This window comes from Ornithodoros turicata, chromosome 5, assembly GCF_037126465.1.
Source record: "Ornithodoros turicata isolate Travis chromosome 5, ASM3712646v1, whole genome shotgun sequence".
NCBI lineage: Eukaryota > Metazoa > Arthropoda > Arachnida > Ixodida > Argasidae > Ornithodoros > Ornithodoros turicata.
Window position 1 is genome coordinate 77,900,110 of NC_088205.1, and position 25,792 is coordinate 77,925,901.

Here is a 25,792-nt window from a genome sequence, read left to right on the forward strand (position 1 = left end):
GTTACTGCTGAGTTGTAGCATTGCCGGCCAAGCCACAGCGTACAATGAGCTAGAAACTTTAGTAGTGTTCACCCTCGGGGCATAAATGCAGATCAGAGCATCCCATGAGACTGCTGTCTACCCAGCGATAGGTAATTGGAACAACCCGCCCACTCCGACCAGAACTCCGACATTATGTGAACGCGGTGGCGATTGCTTGGAGCAGCCAGACGGAGCTCTAAGTTGGTGGTTGTTGGCGGATCAGAGGCACCTAAGGCACTGTTGGCGGGTTGGAACGCATCGAAGGCCCGAAAATTTACGTTTTTGAATTTTGTCGCCTGGAAATTTTGAGCTATTTTTCCGGAGCTGAGGAAAAAAAAACGAAAAAAGAAACACTTTTTTTGGGAAATTTTTCGTTTTTTAAGGAATTTTTTGGGAAAATTTGGGGAATTTGGGAAATATTTGGGAAAAAACAAATTTCCGGGGCTTGGCATCTCTAGTCAAGGCACGATGAACGCTTACTACATTCTAGCTTGGTTTTGCAAGCTTTTAGTTTGTAAGCTGCGGAAATGTGGCGAGGGTGCCAAACAGCGAGATTAAGATGCTTTAGGTGACAATGACTTAGTGTTAAGGAACTCTCAACCCCTGCACATCTCTTCCCCTCCTACCTCTCCTCATCTACACATTGGGAGGGCGGGGTGTCATGGCATTATGTGGCAAGACAACTATGATTATGAGCGATGCCACACCAGTCTAATCAGTGTGTATGTTCCTTAATATTCTTCAATGTGTGTCAAAATCATTTCAGCACACAGTATTTATAGAACCTGAAGTTTTGGGGGTTTTACCCGATTCTTCCCCAAATGTGCACCCCGAATTGCAGGTTGCCTCTTTAGGGCGAAACCCGATTTTTATCCGGCAAATTGCCCTTACTGAGACGTCTGCAGCAATGCACACTAACTTGTTTAGCAGCAAACGCAGTTACATCACCATTTGTACCAGACCAGTACAGTTAGTCTGAGCAACTGAGCAAGATTTCTCCCCGAATTTAGCGTACTGGAAGTTTTTTTTCACCCGAATTCGCGTGAATTTAGAACACACGTTTATTTGGCCGATCTTTACCCCCCCCCCCCCCCCCCCCTCCGAATTTAGAAAAGAATATTTCCCGAAAGCTTCAGGCTCTACTTGTAAGCGTGACACACATTCAAAACGCACCTGTCAAATGATTATGTGCCACGAGGTAATCCGCTTGCTCCCATAAGTCATGACAGCGGTGAAGGTTGGTCAGCGTTGCGCTCTGTCGCTGCAGCATCAGGTACTGAGCTTGCGGCACGGCCACCGAAGGAGGTTGAAGCGGAGCAGGGGCTCCCCCACTTGGGGCCGACCCCCCGCCGGTCCCTCCGCCGCCGCTACTGCAGCTGCCGTTTTTGATGCCGTTGGTACTGCCCAGTTCACTGCTGTAGCCGCTGCTCTGAGATCCGACACTGCCCGCGGGTGAAGGTGTTGGAGAGTGTGGAGACGGTTGGCACGGTGACGGCTGCAGGCGTAGACCACCACCGTTCTGTGCTGGACTTGCCATTTTGCCAGGGTTAGACTGCGGAAGAAAAAGGTGGTGGGGGGAAAACGTTGGCCACGTACAGTACGCACAACAGAAATCCAGCTCTGGGAAAGATTACAATTACCGCATATTCACACAAGCGACATGCTCACGGAATATTCCGGCGGAAGAAGCGAAAAAACACTGCTCACAGAGACGAAGTTCCGTCCCGTGTTATGTTGAGCATTCACACGGTGCGGAACATCGGGGAATATTGGGAGTGGCGTACTGCACATTTAGCAGACGACACCGTCAGCGTGTTTTCCTGTCGTCTGCTACGGAATATCTTGTGACTGTGTAGCAGGATATTCCCCACGGTTAGCAGTGTACGTGAAGACGTGACGTTGAGCGCTCGCGCTCACGTGACACGAGCGACATGCTCACGGAATATTCCGGCGGAAGAAAAAGCGAAAACACTGCTCACAGAGACAAAGTTCCGTGCCATGTTATGTTGAGCATTCACACGGTGCGGAATATCGAGACTGGCGTACTGCGCACTTAGCAGACGGCACTGTCAGGGTCTTTCCCGTCGTCTGCTACGGAATATCTTGTGGCTGTGTCACAGGATATTCCCCACGGTTCGCAGTGTACGTGAACACTGACGCTATGACGTTTTCCGCTTCTGTGGGGAGTGTCGCCCGTGTGAATACATGGTTAGAGCCTGAAGTTTTCAGGAAATATTTTTTTTCTAAATTCGGGGGGTAAAAATCAGGTAAATAAACATGTGCAGTAAATTCGTGCGAATTCGGGTGAAAAAAACTTCCAGTATGCTAAATTCAGGAAGAAATCGGGCTCAGTAGTGGTACAAATGGTGACGTAATTGCATTTGCTGCCAAACAAGTAAGTTAGTGCATTCCTGCAGACATCCCAGTGAGGGGAATCTGCCGGCTAAAAATCGGGTCTCACCCTAAAGAGCCAACCTTCAGTTCGGGGTGCAAATTCGGGGGAGGAATCGAGTAAAAACCCTAAAATCTTCAGGCTCTAATTACAATGTTTGTTACAACAAGGAGAAACTAATGTCAGTGCTCACCTTCTGAAAATCACTGAGGGCACGAAGGTTTTTCCTAACTTCATTTTTTCGTAGTTTGTAGAGCTTCTGGTAGAGCAAAGACTGGCACCGGAGGCTAGGGAAAGAGAACCATAAAGTACGTGTAGCTATAATTTCACCATCACGATTCTAATCAGGTTGGAAGCGTACACTTGCCACTGAGATATACTCACCTAAGAATGGCTAGCTTATTGTCGATGCTACTTAATACATTGTTTTGTAGTTTTTGGAACTTTGGTGAAATGTGCCTGTGGAAGACAAGAAAGAAATAGTTACCACTGCAGTCTCACTGACAGGATGCACGTGCAACCAAACACATAGAAAGCAGGGAAAGCAGGGAACACATATTTGCCAAACTAAACTATGTGCTCTATTCGTAACACGAGCTGTTCCTCTTAAAGAAGATTCAGGTCCACTGAGGAAGGCGGGAAACTAAGGCCCACAAATAAGCCATTCACACAGAGCAGATAAATTTACTCATGCCCTGGGACATGCCCCACGTGTAATTTATTATCATTTTGTACAATGACAGCCATACCCAACCAAACATGCTACTAACTGACTAACAGCCACAGGCATGAACGAACGACGTCCATTTGTTGGACGTGAGCAGAAATTGAACGGCACGGGGCAACATAGCAAGTGACAAAAAATGTTGTTTTTCCAGGAATGTTCTATAGGAATCTCTCTGCAGAGGAATGAGACCTTGAGTCTCAGTACCGAACTGAACATGGGTCTCTGCGTGATTATCTCGGAGAAACGCAGTTTCATACACGACCATTTTGACACAGTGTGGCCCTGCCCCGAGCCTCTCAATTCCCGACAACATCAACTCCGCCACCGAACACTGTTACATGCACATGTAATAGCCACAGACATGTTCAACATACTAAATGCCTCGTTCCCATGCAGCAGGGTGGCAATCTCTAAACAACAACATAAAGAAAACAAAGTGAGATAAAGTGAAGCAAGGAACTCTGTAAATGTTTTGCGCACGTGCACACGTTGCTTCTCGCCTCAGAGGCGCAAAGGAAATTCCGGGCACATTTAATTCCTGGAGCTTTACGTGAATGATCCACATGGAATGTGGATTTTCTAGGGGCATAATGTGGTTCATCATAGTGGTTATCAACAAGCTGAAACAATTGGGGTGTTCTAGGGAACAACAGAAGCCTTCTGAATCCGACCCTCTCTCACCGCCAGCCAATCAGTGCGCAGCAAGTTGAGTCGTGGAGGGGTACATTTTACGGATGCACGACTCGCAGAAGCTGAAACGAGTTTTTTCTCCAGACACTTCTTTCAAGTATAATTAGAGCCCGAAGTTCTAGGGTTTTACCCGATTCTTCCCCGAATTTGTACGCCGAATTGAAGGTTGCCTCATTAGGGTGAAACCCCAGAGTTTCACCCGGCATACCACCCTCACTGAGACGTCTATACGAATGCACACTAACTTGTTTGGCAGCAAATGCAGTTACATCACTGCTTGTACCAAACCGGCACAGTTAATTTGAGTAACTGAGCGCGATTTATCCCTGAATTTAGCATACTGGAAGTTTTTCCACCCGAATTCGCACGAATTTATAGCACATTTATGTTTACTTACCCGATTTTTACCACCCAAATTTAGAAAAAAAAACTATTTCCAGAAAACTTCAGGCTCTAAGTATAACGGTAGTTGTCAACCATCTAAACACTACATGGCTGTTACATGAGCATGCCCAAAAGAAACAGAAAAGGAGAAATAAGGATGTAATGTTTACTTCAGGTGCACATACTTGTGGGAGGAGGCTGCCCACCTGATGAGGGAGAGTGTCTCTTTGTACATGGTGTAGACTTTGTCCAAGTCAGCATGGTTGCGCTCCATTGAGCTGCCGGTAAGGATAAAAAACAGCACCGCCTCCAGGTACTTCATGGACTGTACAGTCCGGTCCGTCTCCTTGTCAGCCTGATGCTTCAGGTTCTTGGCCTCAGCCAAGTAGTAGTCTGATGAATAACTCCTGCACAGAGAGATCACTTTTATGACACACACGTACAAGGCCGTATGCCTCTTCTCCCCGCAAAAAACACCGTTAGGCAATTGACTGCGTCAAACGCAAATTTTGCAGGTTACTTACGGGACATACGGGAAGTGTGATTCCTGCACAATAAAAGTCAACCGGTATTTGGTGCAACCACCAGCTGCCAATGCAGGGATAAGTCCATATCTTGCAGAGCCAATCCAAACCAATCCAACAACCAAACTAACAGTACTGATGTATCCATAATGGGCCACGCCAAGGCTAGTTTCAGCGTCAAGCTGAAAATCCACTATTCGCAATGCAGTTTACTTTGATAAGTGGTTTAAGTGCCACCTTACTACTTACTTGCAAGTAGTACTTTTAGGGATTTCAACCCTTGCCCCTTAAGAACTAGTTGCTACATTATGTGCAGACATTACATCATATGGCTCACTAACTTCTTTCTTAGATGGGTAGAAATCCAGCGAACCGGTAGAATGTAGGAAGGGAGTTGCCTCAGGACAGAAGCCGCCGATATTTCGTACAGAGACTGTTCGCCCAGAAGAAGAACAGTCTCTGTTCGAAATATCGGCGGCTTCTGTCCTCAGGCAACTCCCTTCCTAACTTCTTTCTTAGCATTTGACTGCACTATGCATAAACCTTAAAACAAAAAAAACGTACTCAGAATTCGCACTGCCATACCTGAATGGAACCACACTCCCAGTTACCAACCGATCAACGAATATCGTTGCAGACATGAAACTGGCCATGCCGGCACAACACACAACCACCACATCCGAAATTTACAAACGTATTATACCGAAGAATTCAATTGTCTCATATATTTGCCAACCCGAAGAAAGTGAGGCTTGCCGAGACTCACTTTGTATCGAGGTCTCGATGCATAGTCCCAGAAAGTAGCTGCGGGTTTCGACTCCACTCGGAGGTTTCCTCCTTCGGCTTGAGGGTGGGATTGAGCTGCCCGCCGCTACCGCCGCTTGTTCCCCCAGGAGTTTCGTTTGCCTTGCTCGGCTCAGAGCTTGATAGCAGCCCATCCCACAAGTGGGCCTGTTAAGTAGAGTCACGTATAAAGAAATTGCTCTCCACTGTTATCATACGGAATGTAAGAGCTGAACGCTGAGGTTGCGAATCCACACAACCAGGGGGAAAGCATCCAAAAGCACTACCTTGAACGTCAGCTATCAGCTCAGTTACATTTTTGCCTAAGAAGCAACTTTTCTCAGAGAACACGCCACATGGGAATGTCATGATTCTAGTTGCATTGCAAAAAAAACAAAAACAGGAGGCATAGATTGTTTTACCACTAGAGTGCAAGGTGCCTATGCCTAACAGCAGACCATTGTGATGTGTTTGTTTTAATGAATCAGCAGCTTGTGTTTGAACATTAGGCACTGGTATTCTATGCCAGCCTGAGAATAAGAATGCGAAATGTAAGAATGCCAAAATGTAAGAGTTTTCTTGATATTCACTCATTATGTGATGCTCATTAGAACGTTTTAGCAGATCATGATGTCATCATTAGGAGTCTTATTCCAAGCATAACACAGACACTAAGTCAACGACAGCTCTAGTCACACTGCGAGACCGTCGGTTCGGACAGGTGGCACAAGATGAACTCATCTCTGCAAATGGCATGTTAAAACTGTCTAATACAATGCCTAGTGATGAGGTCTGATTGATTCATATTACAAGCTTCCAGCGCTTGGGCTCTATCCAGTAAGCATTTATGTTTTACAAATTTGGCTCGGACATGTGCAATCACACCTATATCGGTATTCCACCCAAGAATGGCACAAAATGTGGCCCACCAACCTTAACAGCTACCCACTGCGGGGGGGGGGCTAAACTTGCCATTCTTGCGTTGAACATGACTATAGCACGTACATCTTAGTGCTTGTGTGCATGGCACAAAGCATGTTGCAAAATGTAACCCCCCCCCCCCCCCCGAGACTAGGGAACACGAAGGGACAGACACAACACGAAGCTGTGTTCGACACTTCGTGCTGTGTCTGTCCCTTCGTGTTCCCTAGTCCCAGGGTTTGTACATTATGCATCATCTTCACCAGCTCACTTGCTTCCTAGCCATTTTTTCATTGTCAAAGCATGTTGCTTACACACATTCGCAGCATTAGTTGTCCCTGCAACTTCCCCACCTTCCACACCAGTTTTAACAAGTCCACATACTCCTCATGACCTCCGTTACCACACCACATACAGGCTCCCATTCCACACCTCTAATTGATAGAAATTGTGTCAACATACCCCAAACAACACAGAGATTCAGTCATGAAACAAGCACGTTATCCTTTAATAGACACTTTAATATAGCTAGACATAATCCTGCTCAAACATATTTAGCTGGGCGAGAAGTTCAACTTGCGCAGCCCCGCGGAGGTGAGCTGGGAGCCTCCGCAGCCTGTATTCAATCATGTTGCCAAAAGCACGACATTCATCTATCTCCAGAGCAGTCACTACTTGAGCAGCAGCAGTGAGGCCCTTCAATACAGCCACCCTCTTGTTGAAGGAGTTTCGTTTGACTGCAGATGTCTCCTTATGACACGAAAGTCCTCCTGGATCACTGCAACGTTTTTCTTGCTTCTCCCTCACGCACGTGTCACGTTTTGTGCCGGATTTTTCTGAGCCCGCCCGCTTCTTCGTGGATTTAGAAATTGGGGCAGAGGTACCATTGCTCGTGTGCAAAGTTCCCTGCATAAAGGCATCAACAACACATGATGGGTAATGTGAACCACGTGCAAGTGTAACCTATGCAGACTCTTGGGAGAGGAGAAGTGGTTCATGCTCCTACAGGCTGGACTACAACATGCATGACATGCAACCCATATAGTGATGAGCCATCACTCTCAGATCGAAGAAATTGTAGTAGATAGGGGTGACTGCAACAAATGTGGATAAAAAAAGGCAAGATTTCTTTACTTTCTTTCTGGAGTTCACTGGGTGAATGTCCAAAATGTTATCCTGTTGCCTACTTGTTACCCTGAGGAGCCCCCCGACTAACATCCTCAGCCTGTAGAGGGCATCAGGACAAGCCATTAAAGCATTTGCATAGAAAATTAAGATATCTCTTAATTTCTGAAAAACTGATCTGTGTGCAGGGGCGGATCCACACACTCGCTTTGGGTGGTTTCTTTGTTGAAGCATGTAATTGGGGAGGGGAGAGGGGGAAACTAATGCTTAACCTAACGTTTTTGAGGGGGCGATCGCCCAACCACTCCCCCACACCTGGATAAGCCACTGTCCGTGTATGAGGCAGCTCTTAATTCGAACCTGCCACTAACACACACACCCATTGCTTTTCTGATTTATACTTATAAGCAGCACATGCAGGAAAAAAGAAAAAGAACTGTGCTGCAGGTTAATCCTATCAATACTGGATATGCCACACACTGGGTAACCTTGTGAGCACTCCAGAAATACAAAAATTTTGCGCTGTGCCCAGTTTTAGCCATAGGTCATGATTTTGGGGATAGGGGGCTTAATAAATTGACCAAAACTGCACTATGAACAATGAAGGTGCATTGGAGGCCCACCAACTGTGTTTTGAAACATGCATTCAGAAACATCTGATTTGTATGCACAGGCAAAGTCTGCTGTTCCATTGGGTGTAAGAATTGCATTCAAGCTATATATAGCAAGCACCACATGCATGCCAAATGTTACAGCCATCACCAGCTACATAAACGTTACAGATGATGGTACATACCGTTGTCATCCCAGCGACAGGAACAGATGAGAAGTTGTGTTCCGTATACAATCATTTACAACCGAACTGCCACTTTCCTACAAACACCAACGTCCATAAGTCGCAGCACGCATTGTCCAAGCGCGCCTGCACAAGATTCCCACTTCCCTTTCCCATTTATCTGAGAGAAGCCTTTAATTGTATCTGCCAGAAAAACCAGTGCAGAGCACCCTACAATGCATCAGACAAATATTAGTGGTGTCACAAACCTGTGAGGATTTCAGTTCACTTGTGCATACCGAACTCTTCAAACAGTGTATTCCAAAGCTCGCGTAACAAAGCTCATATTCCACAGTGCAGTCGGAGAAGACTCGTACGTGGGTAATGGCAGTTCAGTCGAGTCGGTTACAAAACAGAGATATATGTTGTCAGAGCTAATTTTGTGCAATACTCTAACCATGCTTAGTGTTCTTCGTATTGGAGGAAAATAGACTGGCACGTTAAAATTCTAACATTGGCTGGATTCTTTTGATTTAAGAGACTAGACTACTGAGGCATAAAATGGAAAGGTAAAAGCTTTTTACTAAATGTATAGTTAATGTACAACTGACTGTTGAGAATGCACAGCTCATCTGGCAAGGTTGCAAGCACGGTATTGCTGATGCTATGTTGGAGTTACGTCGTCCCTTTACAAACCTAACCCAACGTGGAATACAGTAGAACCCTCAATGACACATTCCCTATCTTGAAACACGTCATAGACCTCCTCCTCCTCTGTAAGCATCAAGTTGTCAATTACCACTGCAACACCAAAAGTTGCACTGCTTTGAGGAAATGAAGGGCTTCAAGGTCATAACACAGTCACCAGTAAGACAAGCTACAATTAATACTAGACTTGTAAAGTAAAAAAAAAGAAAAAAGAAGAGAGAGAGAGTTTCCAAATGTTAGCGTAATCTTGACAGTCAGCAAACCAATTCGAATTTCTGATGTCCTTCAGATAGCAGTCTGAAATCACAGACTGAAGAAGTCTGGCAACACCTGTGAAAGTTACAGCTACATGGATGTGATGATCACACCAAATACAATTCGGCGCTACACCTTCAGTGGCTTTGTACGTAACTTTAAAAGTGGTAACATTTTCATCAGCACGCTTATGCTAAGCTAGTGCCTCACCCAGTTCGCCAACCACAACAGTTTTCAATGTGAAAGGTTTGACCACCACCTCCCCAAGCCCACCTGAGAGCTGGTACTATTTGCTCGACATCAGGACATCTAGCTGCCTTCCGCACAGAGACAGGTCATGTACACATACATGAATAACTACAGGTTTCCCCAGCGATTTTAATCCAAGTGCCAGCTAAATTAATCCATGCCCCATAAAGTTTGCATGGCACATGGATTAATTTTGATGGCGCTTGGATTAAAATCTGCGGGAAAACCTGTAGTTTCTAGAATACACAAGTCACAGATTCAAAATAGCAGCTTCTTTTCCTCAATGGGGGAGGCGGGGGGGCACGACTGAAACCAGGAAGTTGGCAAGTAATTGCCCACGGCAAACTCCCCTCCCCCAAGGTCATCCGCATCTACGTCTCCAGCAACGAAATACTAACCTGACTAGACGAAATGCTGCTACAGCTGCTGCTACCTTGTACCCTGACACTGCTCCGCTCCTCCTCCTGATTTGCCAACGCTGCCACCTCTTGCTTTATTTTACTCCGGCTCTTTGAGCTGCTGCTCCCGCTGCCTTCTTTCCTGTCACGGTGTGACTTTTTCTGCTTCTCTTGGCTCTCCTTGGGCTCTTTCTTGACTTGATGCGGCTGTTCAGAGTGGCTGTTGGTACAGGATTTACTCAGAGACTTGCTCCGATGCTGTCGCGATCCACTGCGTTGACTCGAGAACGAGCTCAGACTGCTGGGGCTGTCGCAACCGGGTGGTGGCCTCGCCTGAATGTCACTCCAGGGAGGTTGTGAGTCGGCTTCTTCTTCTGGAGGTGGCTCGGGGGGTCTGAAAAAGACGAAGAGAAGCAGGTGTAATTCCAGTGATGGCCATTAACTACTTCTACAGTAACTATAACTACTTGGCGATGGAGTAGTTTAACTAGTAGTTCAACTACTTTTCAGGGAAAATAGTTATAACTACTTCTTTAACTACTGCAATGTATTTCAACTACATTTCTAACTACTTAACGTTGTCCTTCATCACCAATCCCATTCTGTAGTGTTCTTGGACACCTAAATATGAATCACAAGCAGCGATAAAAGTGAAGATTTTAGTACACGTGCACGGCACAATTGCTCTGCGCCTCCGTTCTCATCAAACAAGTAGCACAAGGTAAAAGTCGGAAGCACAATCGTGCCGTGGAGCTTGCGGCAAAATCGGAAGTAGTTGGCGCCTGCAGTAACCTAACTACTGTAGTTAACTACTCGAAATAGTAGTTTAACTAGTAGTTGCACACTACATTTCTGCAAGTAGCTGATAACTACTTTTTGACTACAATAAGCTACTTTAACTAGTAGTTTAACTACATGTAGTTAACTACTGGCCATCACTGTGTAATTCAAAGTCGCAAAATGATCACGAATTACACCACAATCATAAATAAATAAAAACAGTGTTCACTGATTAATTTTCCCCACTTGAGGGTTCTTCATGTATGCTTAAATCCCAACATACTGCGCTCCGCGTTTAACATCCCAAGAGAGGGTGATGTAGCTGAGCAACTTGTATCATGCCACCGCACTCGGTTGGGTTCAAACAGGCTACCTTAGGGTCGGTAACCAGATATGTTACCAATTGATTCCTCTAGATCAATAAAAAAGAACTGCAGCAATTACACTGACGAAGGGATATCTTATCCTTATCTTCAGATTCCAATTTTGCAACTACATGGTTACTGTACAGAGTGAATCACTGCAGGGTGAACTCAAATGCACGCGGAAAGGTTCTGCCGAATTTTTGGTTTTGTGTCCGCACGACAATAATGCCCACAAAAAATTTTAATAGACGTTCACAAAGATGGATATCAGTCTCCGAAGTCTTAAGTGAGTCAGGCTCCATTTGCCATCTGACCAAAATGTGTAACGATTGCTAAATTCACTTGTAGTTAGAACCTCCCTTTAGGATGTACATACTGCGGTCGACAGTATTTCTAGCAGTCTGACATTTGGTTTTGACATGTGGTGAGCTAGCACCAATTGCTTTAAGGAAGACTGTATCTCAACACTACATCATTCCGCCTGGCATACGCCAATTACGTAAACTTCAAACACAATGCTAGGATGTTCTGTCTCGAACGCTCTACAGCCATCAATCAGCAGCCACAATACAGATATCTGTGCAGACCCTGACATCTAATACTTTGTCTGGACATGTTACACTAGACATAATAAATCGGTGCGGCCAGATGACTATGAAAACCAATGTGCCGCTGCATGTTTGCCATTTTATTCACCTGGATTTGAGATGATTTTAAATTTTGAAATGACAAACACATATCTTTATTTTCCATAAAGTACATTTTACACTACCCTGTAACTACCTGCATCTTTTCATTCAGTTTCCATGACCTTCTCCCACAAGTATTCACAAAGCCATCTCTGCTGTTCTTGCAGATGCAAAAAAGGGTTACAGCCCGTTTCTTACAATGTTCGATATTACGATGAAATTGCTGGTTCCCGTCAGCTCACCCATTGATGCACACGTAAACAAGGACATCGATATAATAATCGCCGTGAAAGCGTTCGCTCACGTGTAGGGATCAGAATTTTCCCTGGTGCCCGGTCAAACGCAAGAAAATCGAGAAAAGGTGGCATTTGCGCAGGCATCAAAGAGCCCTTTGCCTCCATGAGCATTAAAGGAGGTGAGAACTCCTATCTGCAGCTATTGAGGGGTGAGGTATTCGGGTGGAAAAACATCCAGTATGCCAAATTCAGGAAGAAATCGGGCTCAGTTACCCAAACTGAACTGAACTGGTCCAGTACAAATGGTGATGTAACTGCGTTTGCTGCGAAACAAGTTTAGTGTGCATTCCTACAGATGTCTCAGTGAGGGCGATTTGCAGGGTAAACATCGGGTTTCACCGTAAAGAGGCAGCCTTTGATTCGGGATGCAAATTCGGGAAAGAACCGGGTTAAACCCTAAAACTTCAGGCTCCAGTTATACATCAGGATAACTGACATAACTCCTTGCTTTGTTCAGTCAAGAACTCGACACACAAGTCTAAGTTGGTAAATCAAGTAAAGAGATAACAAACATGTTGCTGTGGCAGGCACAGCTTTTACCCGATTGAACTGCATTCACCCTGACGTGGCAACCAATGGAATCCAAAATTTGCCAAGTTCAGCACAGGGGAACTAGAACTGCCGAACACAAAGTACGTTATCTCAACGTTGAGAGAACTGATGTTCTGAGGCTGGAACAACATAGAAGGGACAATCACATACAAGGCCTCAAGTTGCCTAAGAATCCAGAATCCGGTAATCCAGAAGATGTGGGTTCGAGTCCTACAGCTGGCTAACGTTTTCAGTGACTTTCATGTTTTATCTCAACGTCCTTATAGAACTAGAACTGCCGAACACAAAGTACGTTATCTCAACGTTGAGAGAACTGATGTTCTGAGGCTGGAACAACATAGAAGGGACAATCACATACAAGGCCTCAAGTTGCCTAAGAATCCAGAATCCGGTAATCCAGAAGATGTGGGTTCGAGTCCTACAGCTGGCTAACGTTTTCAGTGACTTTCATGTTTTATCTCAACGTCCTTATAGAACTAGAACTGCCGAACACAAAGTACGTTATCTCAACGTTGAGAGAACTGATGTTCTGAGGCTGGAACAACATAGAAGGGACAATCACATACAAGGCCTCAAGTTGCCTAAGAATCCAGAATCCGGTAATCCAGAAGATGTGGGTTCGAGTCCTACAGCTGGCTAACGTTTTCAGTGACTTTCATGTTTTATCTCAACGTCCTTATAGAACTAGAACTGCCGAACACAAAGTACGTTATCTCAACGTTGAGAGAACTGATGTTCTGAGGCTGGAACAACATAGAAGGGACAATCACATACAAGGCCTCAAGTTGCCTAAGAATCCAGAATCCGGTAATCCAGAAGATGTGGGTTCGAGTCCTACAGCTGGCTAACGTTTTCAGTGACTTTCATGTTTTATCTCAACGTCCTTTCTGAATATCCGTTACCTCGACAACCTGCCCAACTTTACTTTCGGGGACCACACGGTTGCAAAGGCGCTTCACTAGGCAAACACTAGGCTTATATCTCATTGCCTAAAGAGCGTATTATAGCATCCACTTACTCTTGCTTGACCCAAAGGGACGCCGAGGAACTACTGGACAGTCTCCGCCTCTTCTCCTTCGCGCTTTCATCTCCGCCACCTTTCCGCTTCAACGACGACTTCGACTCCCTGCTGGGTAATGTCGACGCCGTCGTCCCGCTGTACACTTGCCTCAGAGCGTCAGCCTTGTTCTGACTCTCATCAGGGCTGTCCGTGTCCCCAGACCTCCCTTTACCCTTTAAAGGACACTGCTTCCCTCCAGGCAAGCGCAGTAGCCTGTTCAGGGCGAGGCTCACTAAAACACACTCCTGCTGTGCAGGAGGTTCTATGTTCTCCTTCGCCTCGCTCCCACATCGCTGGGCGATGGGAGACAGCAGCTGAGGAGGCTCCAACTTCGCGGAGGGTTCCGAGAAAATGGGTTCCGGGGGAGTCTGCGGCGGGACTTTCTCCGCGAGAGACGTCTTACTGGACGACCGCGGACGATTTTCGCTCCTGCTGAGTTTGACCGGTGCTAGCGCGGTGTGCTTGCGGTCGTCGTCCGAGCAATCTTTCGAGGTCTCGTCCTCGCTCGACGACTCGGAGAGAACCACCCTCGACTTGTGGATCTTGGATCGTTTCTCCGACCGCCTTTCGGAGTGCGTCCGTCTCTTCAACGCGGATGGCTTTGCGGGCTCCGTTTCCGCCTTCGCCCTGTTCCGCGAAGCCTCGTGCGACTCTTTCGCGGCCTTTGCTGTTGTTTTCGACGCCTCCTTCGACGTCGTCTTCATTACGGGCTCCTCCTCTCTCACGGGAATCTCTTTCAACTCTGCCTTGCTCCGCTTGAGTGTCGGAACGGTAGGACTAGTCATTTTCTTTGCCCCCTTCGACGCCCACGGCTTCCTGGGCTGCTCCGGAGTCGACAGCGCCGGCTTCGTTGGAGGGAGCTCGCGGTCGGGTTGATGCGGAGGCGGCGTTTGGTCGACGCACGTTGGAACGCGTCTGTTCTGTACGTGGCACGGTGCGTCGTCGTCGGAGGTGGACGTCCTCCGCGCGAGAGTTGGATCTGGACTGCGCTGACGAGGCAGGAGCGGGCTGTGCGACGGACTGGAGTTGACGGGAGACAGCAGAAGGTTTGAGGTCCCCTTTGCCTTCGGGGACCGCACCAAGTCAAATCCCTGGGGACTCGGGCTCTTCAGCATCAGCCCCAGGTCCGCGTCGGGATTTGGGCACTGGGACAAGATGGGAGTGAAGGAGTCTTCGTCGATAAGTGAGTCGGGATGATGGACCACAGAGTTGCTCCGTGATGGCAGGGCGCCCACCGTAGCCGGTGAGCTGGGCTTGTTGAGGAAATTGGACAACATCCACCCCTGAGTGTTGTTGGGCTGTAAGGCAGCAATACATTGTATACGAGGTGAAACATTTACCGTAATTTCACGCGTATAAGCCGCACCGCAGACAAGCCGCAGGACGCGTTTTTAGGAACGTTTTGAAAATTTTCTGACAGGTAAGTCGCACCCGCAGATAAGCCGCGGTAAATACAATACGACTGACTTGTGCGACAAAGGAGACCATAGAGAAGGCCATAAACCATGTGGTCCATACTCCGGGATCGGCGTAGTATACAACAAAGGAGGTCAGTTCTAGAGTTCTACCAAGATCGGATTGTGCCCTTGCTGGGCGTTTTGGGCCTTGTTGGGTGTCGTGGAATGATGGATCAGTGGTCTTCCAGAAGACATGAATCACTGTCACCACTTTCGTTCAAGCTGCTTGGGGCAAAGCACCAGGAAGATCAAGCTGCTTGGGGCAAAGCACCAGGAAGATCAATCTACTCGAATGTGGACCCGTCCCTGTTACGCACTGTTCGTGCATCAGCAGGGCAGTGCTGTTCCAGAGACACTGTCGGCCCTTTCATTAAAACCGACTCATGGGGAAAATACCAGGGAAAAATAGACATCAGATAAGCCGCACTGGTGGATAAGCCGCAAAGCACCCGTGAGAAAAAAAAAATCGTGCAGAAGCCGCGGCTAATACGTGTGAAATTACAGTACTTATTTTTTTACAAAAAAGACCTACTCTGCCCAAAAGCATTTTCTCTTATCTTAGTTACCTCTCCATTGGCTTCTGGTAGAGAGGCATCACTGGAAGAGCTCTCAGACTCGCTGTCCGATCCGGAAGCAGACGACGATCCTTCCGAGTCGCTCGAATCCGAGTCCTTCTCCCTCGAAGCCGGCGGTTGGCTGACGTTGTCATTGGAAGCGCTGCGGAAAAAGCCCGACAACGATCAGCAAACCACAGACAAGGGCAGCGTGGTGGAAAACCCTGGGACCGCAACATTATCACAGCTGAAACTGAAAGAATCCCTTACGAGATTTTTGAAGCGGAGAGGCCCTGCAACGACTTTCTCGAAGACTGCAACTGGAATAGAATAAAGGGGCACAAAGGTGGTTTTAGTGAATGCTCTTGTTTCTTATGGCAGCGCAACAGTACTTTACACTAAAGGTGAGGTGAGGTTAGGTGAGTCTTACCTCATCATCGTCACTGTCACTCATCTCCAAGTCATCCTGAAGACTGCCCCTGTACAAGGAAGAAGAAACAGATTTGGTATTGTGCTACAAAACATATATCTCTTGACTGCTCTGTTGCATATCAAAACCTGACTGTGAAAGAGCGGACACCAACGAGAATCTACTCGAGCGTGCTTCAGTCCAGCTTATTAACAAACTGCTTTGCATCGCATTCGGCAGCATAAAACATAAACAACACCGCAAACGTTTTCCGTACTCAAGAAGGTAGCATGACGCGTCCAGCTTTGCAGGTATGCAGACTCAACTATACAAGGAGGAACCCTCAATGCAGGGTATACAAGGTGCAAGAATCATTGCAAAAGTATACAAGTACACACGACCTTTGCTCAATCAAAGTTTCGTTGAAGTTCGCACAACTTTGCACACAACTGTTTGATACCTTGGTCAGATACACAGATTTGTGCAGGAGAGTTGTATAACCCAATCATTACTATCGAGAATTAGTTCATAGCAGCGTCACCCCATACCCCACCCAAATAGTGATGGAAAGGCCTCAGAAGAAGAAGAAGAAGAACAAGAAGAAGAAGAATTTATGATGGGTACTTCCGTTTTTGCTCCCTCACCATTCAAACTCTACAAAGCTAGCCCCAAAAGACCGCAAAAGCAACATCGCATCATGTGACTTCCGGTAACACATTCTTCTCTGCCTCCCAACTTTCTCGACAAACGAGAAAAGCTGAGCAAATACCTACAAGCAAACAAGAAAGCAAAGAATCCAAAAGCGCCACCGCCACACAGTAACTTCCCCAGTTAAACAAAGTGTCGTTGATGACAGCGGAGCACGATACGAGCAAAAAAAAAAAAAAAAAAAAAAGATTGACGCGAAAAAAAAAAAAAAGAAAGAAAGGAAGAAAACTCAACTTTCCCAATGCCTGTACCACTCTCAAAAGTGCGTGATCACAATAGTTCTCCCGTACACAAGTTCCATCCATAACACGGAAACTGGTTCCTGGCCGAGCTGGAAGCCATCGGCGCGCACGCAACAACTTCGCTTCCTATCTAGGCACAACGCATGCGAACTCAAACACAAACGAGAAGACAAGAGAAACAAAAGGTAAAGGCTAACGCTATCTACTGAACTTTGAGCACGAATGTGACTTTATATGCCCGCATATGCCTCTCTCTCTCCCTCTCAATCTATCTATCTATCTCTCAATTTCATTTTTATTTTGTTAATTATCCGTTATTTGGCTTATGTATCGTTGCGCGGAATACGGCACGTACCCTATATAGTAAAAAAGGGGGGGGGGAGGAAGCGGGTACAAGGCATATCTTGTCTCCTGCCCTTTCATATCCATATTTTTCGTCGTTTTCGCTGTCCTACGCGAAACACTACAGCTGTCCATACACTACATGCTGCTTGCGCGCACTCCTCGCCACGTCAGCAGTGCCGCCGATTCCACAGGTGGCGCTAAAGATGCATTTCAGATACGGCGAATTCGTCTTTTTTTCTCTCTCTCTGTCTTTCTGTGTTCTTTTTTTTCTCTCTCTCTCCAGGTGATGTCGGACGGGGGGGAGTGCAGTCAGGTTCCCACGCAAGAGAGCAGGCATCGAGTTCGTGCGTGCGTCCGCGGATCATCCAGATCGCACATTTTTCGCTGGACCCCGCGACAGGCGAGGGAAGAAAATGAGATGCAGACGACAGAGTATTCGTAAAGGACATTCCAACTTTGCAACGAATCTCCAGCACCCGGAAATGAGAACCGATTTTCTATCTCACCAGAACTAAACCACAAGACTAACCAAATACCAGAGTCACAAAATAATAATGGTGCTTCACGCGAAAATTCTGCTTTGACAAGGCTAAGACCACAACATGCTGCCGAAATTGGCGCATGCTACCGCCAGAATAAAACCAGGTGAAGAAACGCACGAGCGCGGCTTGTTTTACTTCCAAGAATAAATTATGCAAGGCGAAGCAGACGACGCGAGATCTGTCGTCTGCGCGAAAAAAAAACGGTGCCATTCCTCTCCGCGAGACATCACGTGATAGGGTTTCGTGCGAGACGTGTTTTACTGTTGTGAATAAGGAATCTTAAATAAGCGCCCAGAAGCACAACACACAGCAGGACCAAGTTTGCGCGACTTTCATCTTTTGAGACTTCTAGGCAAATAAGATGGTTCCTAAAACGACTCTGCCCCGAACGGGAACGAAAAAGGGAAAAAGAGAAACCCAAAAGGATCCCGAGGAAATGTCACTGGCAGACGAGACGAATGCCATTGCACAAACGGAAAATTTATTGGATTCGGAGAGTTGGGGGTTCAGCGTTTATTAGTTCCGTAGCTCAGTTTTTTCTTCTTTTTTGTCTCTCTTTTTCTAGAGCTGTTGTCGGCGTGAATGGCTTCAATCGCAGAATCGGCGCATTTCTTCCCGTGAAGGCAGGTGATTGCATGAAGAAATATGTGCGCTTATAGAAAATTTAGTTATAATAGTTATATTAGTTCTTAGCATGGCTTGGTATGTTAATGTGGGGATATAGCCAGCATGGCGCAACTGGTAGCGTGTCTGAGCGGAAATCGGATCGTTCGAATCGAAAGCGGATTTCTTCTCATCAACTGCCATTCTTTTAATCGAAGTTGAGGAGTCCCTGTTACGTTATTCCGAACAGCGCCCAAAAGCAATCAGAAACCGTTCCCTCAATATGTTTGTAACCCGCAAACACACAGCTGTGTAAGGAACCTGCAGCCTGAATGACACCATCAAGCTGCCGGCATCCTGGGTCGGGTTCGGAACTGCGAACCTCGGATCTGTAAGCGGACACCATTATATTACCTCTCACGTTTTCCTAACAGCGGCGACCAAGCAATTCAAACAGCTCGGAACCAATCATTCACTCCCCCTTAGCTGCCCCAACGTTCCATTGATACATCACGGACGCGGACGCGCCGGCGATCCATCATGTCATACCGACGAGACGGTGTGTACCGCTCCAAGCACACCCAAGACAAGTTGCCTCAAGACTACAGCTACAGTGGTATGCAAAGTGACAGGCTAGAGGGAGCGAAATACAACGAGCGTGGTTAACGCGGATGGAAGCATACGGGCATTGGAGTGCGTCGGAATCTTTATGACAGCTTTCGTTTATCCCAGCGTCAAATATCGGGTATTAAACTAAGAACGGCGTTCGACGAAAAAGCCCTTACGAAACGCGATTAATACGTCACGGCATTTTACGCGTGACCTCGACGGCATTTAACGACGCAGCAGAAGGAAACGACGCCTGTCAAATGAAATGAATCCACTCTAAATCCACCTACGCGGCAAAGGGGGTGGGGATACCAGGCACCTTTTCTATTCTACCTACACTTCTTGCAGACACGTCTTTGCAGCAGGCCGTGCTTCACTGCTCTTGCTTATGAAGACAGCTTTTTCATTAGAGCACTATCTGACGGCGTTGTTCATGAGGATGGTATTTGATGTTGGAGTCACGCCAGTAAAGGATCGGGTAGTCAGTGAAGTGGGGAAGGGAAAAAGGACCTCGGGCAAAGTATGTTTTCTGCGAGGGGCAAGGTAGATAACTGAAGAAAAACGCAATGTTGCCCTTACAGCCTTCCGAGAGTGTACTACTTTCGAATAAAATCCTGCGCCTTTTTTTTTTTTTTTTTTTCTTCTTCTACCCTGAGCAGTCGGTACCGTGTCTTTAGCTCGCGCAAGACATTCTATTTTTTCGCTGTTAAAGGTAGTGAGGTACTTGAGACAAATCTGCACAGCAACGCGCATGAGGTTACAATTTTCAGCGAGAAGACACTTTAAAATGCGCCTTTTTCCGTCCCTCGGAGAACGTAAATTAAAGACCGTTTCTGCCTTCCTTTGAAAACAATTCAAGTTTCACAGACGGCGGCGAGCGCGGAAAAGAGCCTGCATATGAAAACAGGTTGCGAAAGCTGGAGCCAGGAATCGAAATGTAGATTCTGAAGTTCACGATGATACACCGAAAGGTCGCAAACATAGCTTTATACATACTTCAAGTTCCCTATCATCTCATGTTCTTCAACCTTTGGCGCTACGAATGCAAACTCCTTCTGCGTTAAAAATAGTATAGATTTCTTTTTCTTTTTCGTTTTCTTTTTCCCCTTTCTGCTAGTCGTGCTCTTTGTTTTGTCTCCCAACCGAACCCCAAATAGCAGATCCCTTCGTGTGTGTAGTATCCATCTTGCTGGGGGCTTTTTTTTTTATTATAATTTTCTTTTCCAGGCAGTAACGAAAGAGAGAGCGAGTGAGAACGGCCAGACCGCTTTGTTTGCGCAGGAGGTGCTGCTGAAGCAGGAAAAGGGGGCCGGCCGACACTGAAAGGTCGCCACGTACAGCGAAGCGGAAAGATTACGGTGGAGAGCGACGTTGGCTTCTACGCACCACTCGTCCATCGAGTAGAAGAGCTAAGTTGTGACGTATTCCGTTACTGAGCAGATTGCATTAGTAACGGACGGGAGCAATGTCCCGCGAATCGTCGAAAAGGTGGAGGTAGAACGAAGCGAAAAAAGTACGAAGAAAATAACGTACAATGCTCGAGAATTTTGTTGTTCGAGAACAACGTGAATGTAAGGTTTCAGTGAGATCGAGGGTCGAGACAGAGTTTGCCAACATTATTCATCGGAGCGGCGCCCAGGCAGTTGCCAGGAGGAGATCGTCATCACTCAGTATGTGTGTCCGCTCTTGTTTGCCGCTAGGATGTCGCTACAATGGAAAAATGCGACACCCCTCTGTTCCATGAACTTTTTTTTTTGTCCCAAGCCTTATCATCCGACAATCGATTAAACAGGGACAATGGTGATAATATTTGTTATATCTTGTACTCCTTTGCACTGACAGGGACGAATCCTGCGCGGAGAATTCGGGGGAGAGAAGGCCCGGTTTCTGATGTGGATGCTTGAATAAAGAACCAAGACACGTCCCGCGAATGCTGCCTCCAAGTATAACGTCAAAAGGCAGCCAGTCTGTTTTCTGCGCACTAAACTGGTACAAATGGGGAGCAATGTGAATTATGAAAATGTTCTCCAATCACAAGGGGATCAATGTGAATGACATTCTAGAACATTAAAATGTTCCTCCAATCACAAAACTGAAGTGCGATCCCGCAAAGGACCAGCGAACCTAAACCTCCTGGAACCTGTCACAAGGAACCCGAAGAAAAGATTGCGTACTCTTCGCAACTCTGTCCAACTACCAGCGCAAGCATCGAATACAAACACCCCCCGAGCATCACTCGAAGCAATCGAAAGCGCTTCAATTGCGATTAGACACGCTACAAAGTGCGTCCATTACGGCCAGCCTGTTCCCCGAGGAGCGCAGATGAGTTCCTCCAGGACAACCTTGCCCCGTGAAGAAACTGCCAACCCTATCGCTGATGGTTCTCGTATCGCATTGCAGACGACCTCAATCGGGCCGCATTCCTCGGGCGAAAGCAAAGGTCCATATATATAGTATTCCATTTCAAAGGGCAAAGAGTACGGGGTGGAGGACGTTACTCCGAGAGAGCCCGTGCAATGTACACAGTGGCAGCATGACGAACCAATCTACGGGGGGAAGCGACTGTCTGACAGGTCATTTCAAGATGATTACAAAATTGTGAAAACGGCGGCAGTGAAGAAGAAAATACTCCGCAGCTAGTTTTCTGCTCCTTGTTGGCGCGCACAGCTGTCTCCTCAAGTCGAAGGCTAATGCAAAACATTAGTCGCGTTGTGTTTTGTTTATGCGTCTTCCCTCATCGCTCGGACTTGCCTATAATGGAGTTTTGTCTACCGGATGGCCTGCATCTACGCCATTCTGTCTAGAGCTATTAGTTAGTAATTTATTTCCGAATTTGCGTCGGGTGTAGCTAGGGTTGCCACTAGGCCGGTATTATTCCGGCAGGGCCGGTTATTTGCTCGCTCTGCCGGTAGGAAGATGATACCGGCAGCCTTTTGCCGGTATTTGTAGCTCAACACCTTTCATAGGGGTTTTTACGGGGTTTTCTTTTCAACATTCCACTACAGCTTGAATAAATCTGGAGCACAGAGCCAACTGCGTAGTCACCAGTCGTTTTCTTAGTTATTCATTATTATTATCATTGTTGTCTTGAGCGAGTACGCTCGTTCTTTCTCTCTCTCTCTCTGTATACTCTCCACCCCCTCACCCACTTTCCCTTTCCCGGGAACATTTCCTCCTTTCCCTCTATTCCACCTCCTCTCCCTCTGCCAGTATTTTGCACTCCGAAAGGTGGCAACCCTAGGTGTAGCGCTCCGTCGTCCTTAATTGCGTCATAAACCGCTCGCTGTACATTATCTATATTTCTTTCTTTAATATTATTATTTATTTATTTATTTATTTTTTCGTTTCAGCGCCGACAAGTATTTTTTTCTTTCGCGGCGCTAACCACGGAATAAAAAAGCGAGTGCTGGAACACTCGAGAGTTCGAGGAATACATGCCGAGGTTTTGTGACGCAGATGATGGCAATACGTACGCGTTTCCCAAACCGTTCCGAGGCATGGGTGAATCACTCGTGAACGATAAACATTAGTGAGCTCAGGTGTTTTACGGCTTTTCTTTATTTTTTTTTTCTCCTTCCTTACGCCACGCGAGCATAACGCGCATGGATCTGCGGGACACCTGCTTCAAATAGACGAGGGGCAGATCTGTGTGTTTTCAAAACATCGCGCACGATGCGTATTCCTGATGGATGCTCACGAGGACGGCGTGGATATGGCAGGACGATAAACAAGGTAAACTGATCCAGTGTACTAGTGTTGTGATGCCGAATTCCGCTTATACAATTGGAGCGCGGAAAAAGTTACACTGGCTCGAGCGTGCATGTGTTACACTGGTCGCTTCGATCCAACGTGCGTCTCGTTCATTGGTCGTTCCTCCGCGCTCTTCGTTCGTTCCGACGTTCAACCGACACGCTCAGTGGTTAGCGCGTTGGCCATGTCACGTCGAGACCGGGAGGTACCCGGGTTCGAATGCCATGTGCTACCAGCTCCCGTGGCATAGTGGTTATGATGATCACTTTCCACACCGAGACTGGGGAGATGACACGGGTTCGAACCCTGTCACCGGCTGTGCTGTCTGAGGTTTTCCCTGGGTTTTTTCCGAAAACTTTCCAGACGAATGTCAACACAGTTCCCCCGAAGTCGGCCCAGGACGCATACTAACCCCCGTGCCCCCCACTCCTTCCTGCTGTCCTCTCTCCATCTGTCCACGTCTGTACGCCGTTCATAGCCACAGTTGCTTCACGGCGCTAACACCGAATTTTAAAAAAAATCCCACGTGCCGACTGTGCTGTCTGGGGTTTTTTTCCTGGGCTTTCCTCAGACGCTGCCAGACATATATCTGCACAGTTCCCTAAGAAGTCGGCCCGGGACGCACATTTCCCCCAGCGCGCTTAGTCGTGGCGCTGCCAGGAAGCTGGCCCTGCTGTAGCTTTTGGCGATAGAGAGATGTGACGTCACCGAAAGAGCGAAGAAGAGAAAAAGCTGACTCATTGAAAATGTATGATGGCAGCCGGACCAGATGCGTGACGTTTTTGAAAGCGTGTTGAGGCCTTCTCTGTCATCTACAAGGTGTTGGCAAGCGCACTACACGACGCTGCCCGAGAACGAGCAGCGAAGCTCGCCATTAAAAGGATTTACCCGCACTTAAAATGCCCGCCTGCAGTGAATCACGTGACAAGGCGAAAACAAGCTCATAATCCCAGCAATCATCGTACTCCGGAAAATTATGTTTCCTGTACGTCTTCAGAATACCGAGCGAATTCACTCGAGAAAAGCGAGACATGACAGAAAGAGCAAATCAAATGCTACAACGCTAAAACCGAAACCTGACCAACTACGCAACGCTACCAGAGTCGTGACGTCAGTAGAACGGCGACGATGACGATAAAAACAACTTTTGCGTAGTCGAGTGCACGCTTGTCTGCGCACGCGAGAACACGGCACGTCTGCCATAGCGTGACGTCACCATGGAGCGATCTGGAGATGAACGCGTTTTCTTCATAACGCCTGCTTTCTTGCCGCGTTCGTGCTATATTTATAGTGGCTGTATTCTTGAAATCTGTTTCAAGGCTGTCCTTACCAAACCCTTTCCTACTGACCAAATTGTTTGTCTATCACTTTGAGCTAAAATTATCTATAGCTATACTCATCTCTAATAATATCTATAGCTATAGATAAAATTAGCTATACACTTTGACACATACATACCTATGTATACATAAATGCACGTAGTTACACGCGTAGAAATTGCTATAGCGCCACATCGACTCCGATAATTAGTGATAATTCATTTTCGTCGCAGACATCAGCGATCATGAACGACACACTACCACGGTTCACACTTCACACTGACCCCGTACATCCAGTTCTCCTCGCGAGGTGGCGCCGCACTCGAATCAATCGCCTACGAAAATGCTTCAGAAGCAATTATCCACTTTGCTCCGTTGTAGAGGTGTGTTTTTCGCCATCTGCCTGCTTCGGAAATCCACACCCCCTTCGCAGCGAAAAAACAAAACAGCTTCCTTCAAAGAAGCAAATATTTACGGAGTCCCTCGACGGAAGCCACGTGGCCGTTTGTAGAAGGACGAAACGCGAGTCGAGGGTTTGATTTGCGGTCCTTCCGAGAAGAAAGATTTCCGGGAACGCGTCGTGGAAAGCCTCGTAAATCGGCGGCCTCGCGTCCACCCCGAGCCTTTCTAAACACCTTTCAAAACAGGTGCACGCTAAGCCGGCGCGCTTGCACATCGTGACAACAACAACGCGCCTCTGTACACATTCGAGGGTTTTAGTACCGCGTACCAATCGCTCTGCGTGCCCAAGAAAATAGCGGGTGTGAACACTTCGCACGCGCAGAACGTTACTTTGCGTACAGCGCGTGCGCAGTGCGAACACGCAAAAACTTTGCATAACGCAAGGCGATTGCGTACGCTACAACTAAAACTCTCGAGAGGATAGAGAGGTAGCAAGCGAGCTGGTTGTATAGATGCATAACTTAAAAACCCGAGACTGGGGCGTGTTTGAGACCTTGTCGTGTTGTTTTTTTTTTTGTCCCCTAGTCTTGGGTTTTTAAGTTATGGATAAAACTCTGGGTTAAGTAGCCACTTCCATTCTCTCTCTCTCTCTCTTTGTTTTGTTTATACATTCATCTCTCTCTCTCTGTTAGACAACACGGCTCTGGTGGAAGCTTTTCACAGATGCCGACGCATACAAGAGGAATAAAGCCAGAGGCAGGGCGGTCTTTTCAAAGCTCAGCCCTGGTGGAAGAGGTTTTTTGTATTTGCCCGAAAGATTCCGAACAGAGATTGGACGTTCTCTGAGATAGCCACGAAAAGCGTAAAAGAGCCCGACACCATGAACTGGCGCACAAACGTTGAAGAAACATTTCATTGGCAATCTTTGAGCTCTTGCTCACGATAGTTTCGTATCCGCATTAAATAAAGTTCACATAAAAAAGGAAAAGAAAAAACAAAGCTGAGGACGCAACAGGTCCCCAGCAGGCCAAAGAACCCTTCTACACATTAAGAATAAGTTCTACTTGAAACCACAAAAAATCATGATTAAATCTGCGCAAGACCTTCGCTAACGAGAGGACATGCCTCCCAATTAACGGGATTAATTGTCTTCGGCTG

The 25,792-nt window shown here is 46.9% G+C and overlaps 1 protein-coding gene and 1 long non-coding RNA gene across 6 annotated transcripts in view; one reads left to right on the forward strand and one right to left on the reverse strand.

The window, feature by feature from the left end:
* The window catches only part of LOC135394873 (AF4/FMR2 family member 3-like), a 161,811-nt gene that overhangs the window by 2,006 nt on the left and 134,013 nt on the right, over positions 1-25,792 (reverse strand). For 2 of the 5 annotated variants that reach the window (XM_064625910.1, XM_064625908.1), the window contains exons 10-19: positions 16,136-16,184; positions 15,976-16,025; positions 15,718-15,868; positions 13,653-14,992; positions 9,953-10,346; positions 5,505-5,689; positions 4,385-4,621; positions 2,798-2,872; positions 2,607-2,700; positions 1,195-1,573 (exon numbers count right to left, since the gene is read on the reverse strand). In XM_064625910.1, coding sequence (XP_064481980.1) covers positions 1,195-1,573; positions 2,607-2,700; positions 2,798-2,872; positions 4,385-4,621; positions 5,505-5,689; positions 9,953-10,346; positions 13,653-14,992; positions 15,718-15,868; positions 15,976-16,025; positions 16,136-16,184 — 2,954 coding nt within the window. Of the gene's footprint in view, positions 1-1,194; positions 1,574-2,606; positions 2,701-2,797; positions 2,873-4,384; positions 4,622-5,504; positions 5,690-6,929; positions 7,349-9,952; positions 10,347-13,652; positions 14,993-15,717; positions 15,869-15,975; positions 16,026-16,135; positions 16,185-25,792 lie in introns of those variants that run through there. The other 3 variants (XM_064625911.1, XM_064625909.1, XM_064625913.1) reach the window with 3 other exon arrangements.
* The window catches only part of LOC135394874 (uncharacterized), a 28,693-nt gene continuing 25,622 nt past the window's right edge, over positions 22,722-25,792 (forward strand). Inside the window, exon 1 of the long non-coding RNA XR_010422977.1 lies at positions 22,722-22,895. This is a non-coding gene — a long non-coding RNA (uncharacterized LOC135394874). The remainder of the gene's footprint in view (positions 22,896-25,792) is intronic.